Source organism: Myotis brandtii, unplaced genomic scaffold, assembly GCF_000412655.1.
Source record: "Myotis brandtii unplaced genomic scaffold, ASM41265v1 scaffold97, whole genome shotgun sequence".
Lineage (NCBI taxonomy): Eukaryota > Metazoa > Chordata > Mammalia > Chiroptera > Vespertilionidae > Myotis > Myotis brandtii.
In genome coordinates this window covers 1,584,065-1,586,300 of record NW_005372020.1, presented here as the reverse complement: position 1 = coordinate 1,586,300, position 2,236 = coordinate 1,584,065, and the positions used below count along the sequence as shown (strand labels likewise).

Here is a 2,236-nt window from a genome sequence, read left to right as displayed (position 1 = left end):
GACCCCTCTCCTGTTCTTGTTACATTTCATCTCGGTCACTGGTCTCCCTGTGTTGTGAAAACAGCCCGATCCTGCCTCCCTGGTGTTGCTCAGGGGTTAAGCTATTGATCCAGGAGCCAGGAGGTCACAGTTCAATTCCGTCCTGGTCAGGGCACATGCCCAGCTTGTGGGCTCGATCCCCAGTGGGGGGCGTGCGGGGGGGGGCAGCCAATCAGTGATTCTCTCTCATCATTCATATTTCGATCTCTCCCTCTCCCTTCCTCTCTGAAATCAATAAATACATATTTTTTTTAAAAAAACAACCAAAAAAAACCCCTCTAGACCCTAAGGTCCCAAGACAGAGGCCATGTGCCCCCGAGGGTTAATGGGGGGGCCGAGCCTGTCCCCTGCCGCCCTCCCTCAGGACAGACAGACGCTCACCTCTCTGTCTCTTGCACAGACGATGAGTCTCCCGGCCTCTACGGCTTCCTGAATGTCATCGTCCACTCGGCCGCCGGCTTTAAGCAGAGCTCAAGTAAGTGGCCGGTCTGGGAAGGAAGGTGGCGGGACGGGTGTGGGACCAGGGAAATGACTCCAGTGACCATCAGGCCACCAGGCGGCTGTGAGCCCTGAGCTCTGAGCCCTGGAGGTGTGGCCCGGGCGGGGCGGGGGGGCTGTTTTCCTGGGGCGGACCTTGCCCTTGCCCATGCCTGTCTCCGGTCCTGTGAGCTGGCGCGCTGACCCCTGCTGGTGGGACATGTCACTGCAGGGGCTGGAGTGGCTACAGACAGACGGACCAGTGAGCGAGGCTCCAGGCCAGGAGGGCGGCGGTCAGGGGCACCTGGGTCCTGAGGGGCAGAGTCGCTTTGGCTGCTCTGAGGAGTCCCTCTCGGGGGGGCCTCTCCCAGCTACTGGAGTGGGTAGAGCAGTGAGGGCCGGTCACGTGTCCCTCCCGGTGCACACACACCCGCCTGCGGTGGGCACACGTGTTTAAATTTACTGAAGACCCTCAAGCCGTACCCTCGCGATGGACGGATTGCACAGTGTGCAGGTGACACCCCTGCAAGGCGGCAGCACGCACAGCTGTTCCGGGTGCCTCTCGGGCTGTCCCCCGCCTAAACGCTGGTGTGTCCAGGGGGCACCCATCCTGCCTCCCTCAGTGCACAGACTCCCTTCTTCCTAGTCCCAGGGGCCCTCCCATCCACAACGCAGTGGAGCCCTAGCCGGTGTGGCTCAGTGGATAGTGCGTCGGCCCGCGGAGGGAAGGGTCCCGGGTTCAGTTCTAGTCGAGGGCACGTACCTTGGTTACAGGTTCCCCGGCCCTCATCAGGGTGCGTGCAGGAGGCAACCGATCCATGTGTCTCTCTCACATCGATGTTTCTATCTCTCAGTCTCCCTTCCACTCTCTCTAAAAATCAATGGAAAAAAATATCTTCGGGTGAGGATTAGCAATAAAAAAAAAGAAGAAGAAGAAAGAAAATCAAGACCATTTTTTCTGATTTCAAAAGTAACGCCTGCTCTTTTGAATGTGGGTTGCCCGGCCAATGTGGCTCAATGGTTGAGCATCGACCTATGAACCAGATCACAATTCAATTCCCCCACTCAGGGCACAGGCCCAGGCTGTGGGCTCGATCCCCAATAGGGGGCGTGCAGGAGGCAGCCCATCAGTGATTCTCTCTCATCATTGATTGATGTTTCTATTTCTCCTTTCCCCTTCCTCTCTGAAATCAATTAAAAAATACATTTTTTAAAGTGTGGGCCGCGTGGTCACCCTCTGTGTCGCCCCCGCAGATCTGTACTGCACCCTGGAGGTGGACTCCTTTGGGTATTTTGTGAACAAAGCCAAGACGCGCGTCTACAGGGACACGGCCGAGCCCAACTGGAACGAGGTGAGGCGCCCCTTCCCACCGTTCTTGGCTGCTGCCCTTGTCCGTGGAGGAGTCCGAACCCCCAGAGGCTCCCCAAGGCTTCCCCCGAAGGCCTCGCATTCCGGGAACCTCCTGGGGGAGGGGTGGCTTGCCGGAGAGATGTTATCTGCATCTTCCCGAGAAGTGGGCCCTCCCTCCCCCATGACAAAGAAATGACCGATTTTGCTGGAGGAGTGTTTGGAAAAAGAACTTAAAAGGGCCTTTTGTGCTGCCTTTGTTATTGCTGAGTGTTTACTTGGTCAGTTTCCATGGCATTTTTCCCGCGAAGTTGGAACGAGCCTTCTGTGACCCACTTGGTTTCCGGAAGGTGGGGGCTCTGCTGGGAGGGG

At 57.5% G+C, this 2,236-nt stretch overlaps 1 protein-coding gene across 1 annotated transcript in view; it reads left to right on the top strand.

Moving 5' to 3' along the window:
- Positions 1-2,236, top strand: part of BCR (breakpoint cluster region) — a 72,758-nt gene that overhangs the window by 57,269 nt on the left and 13,253 nt on the right. Inside the window, exons 15-16 of the mRNA XM_014533356.1 lie at positions 440-514; positions 1,771-1,868. Of these exons, the coding sequence (XP_014388842.1) occupies positions 440-514; positions 1,771-1,868 (173 nt within the window). The remainder of the gene's footprint in view (positions 1-439; positions 515-1,770; positions 1,869-2,236) is intronic.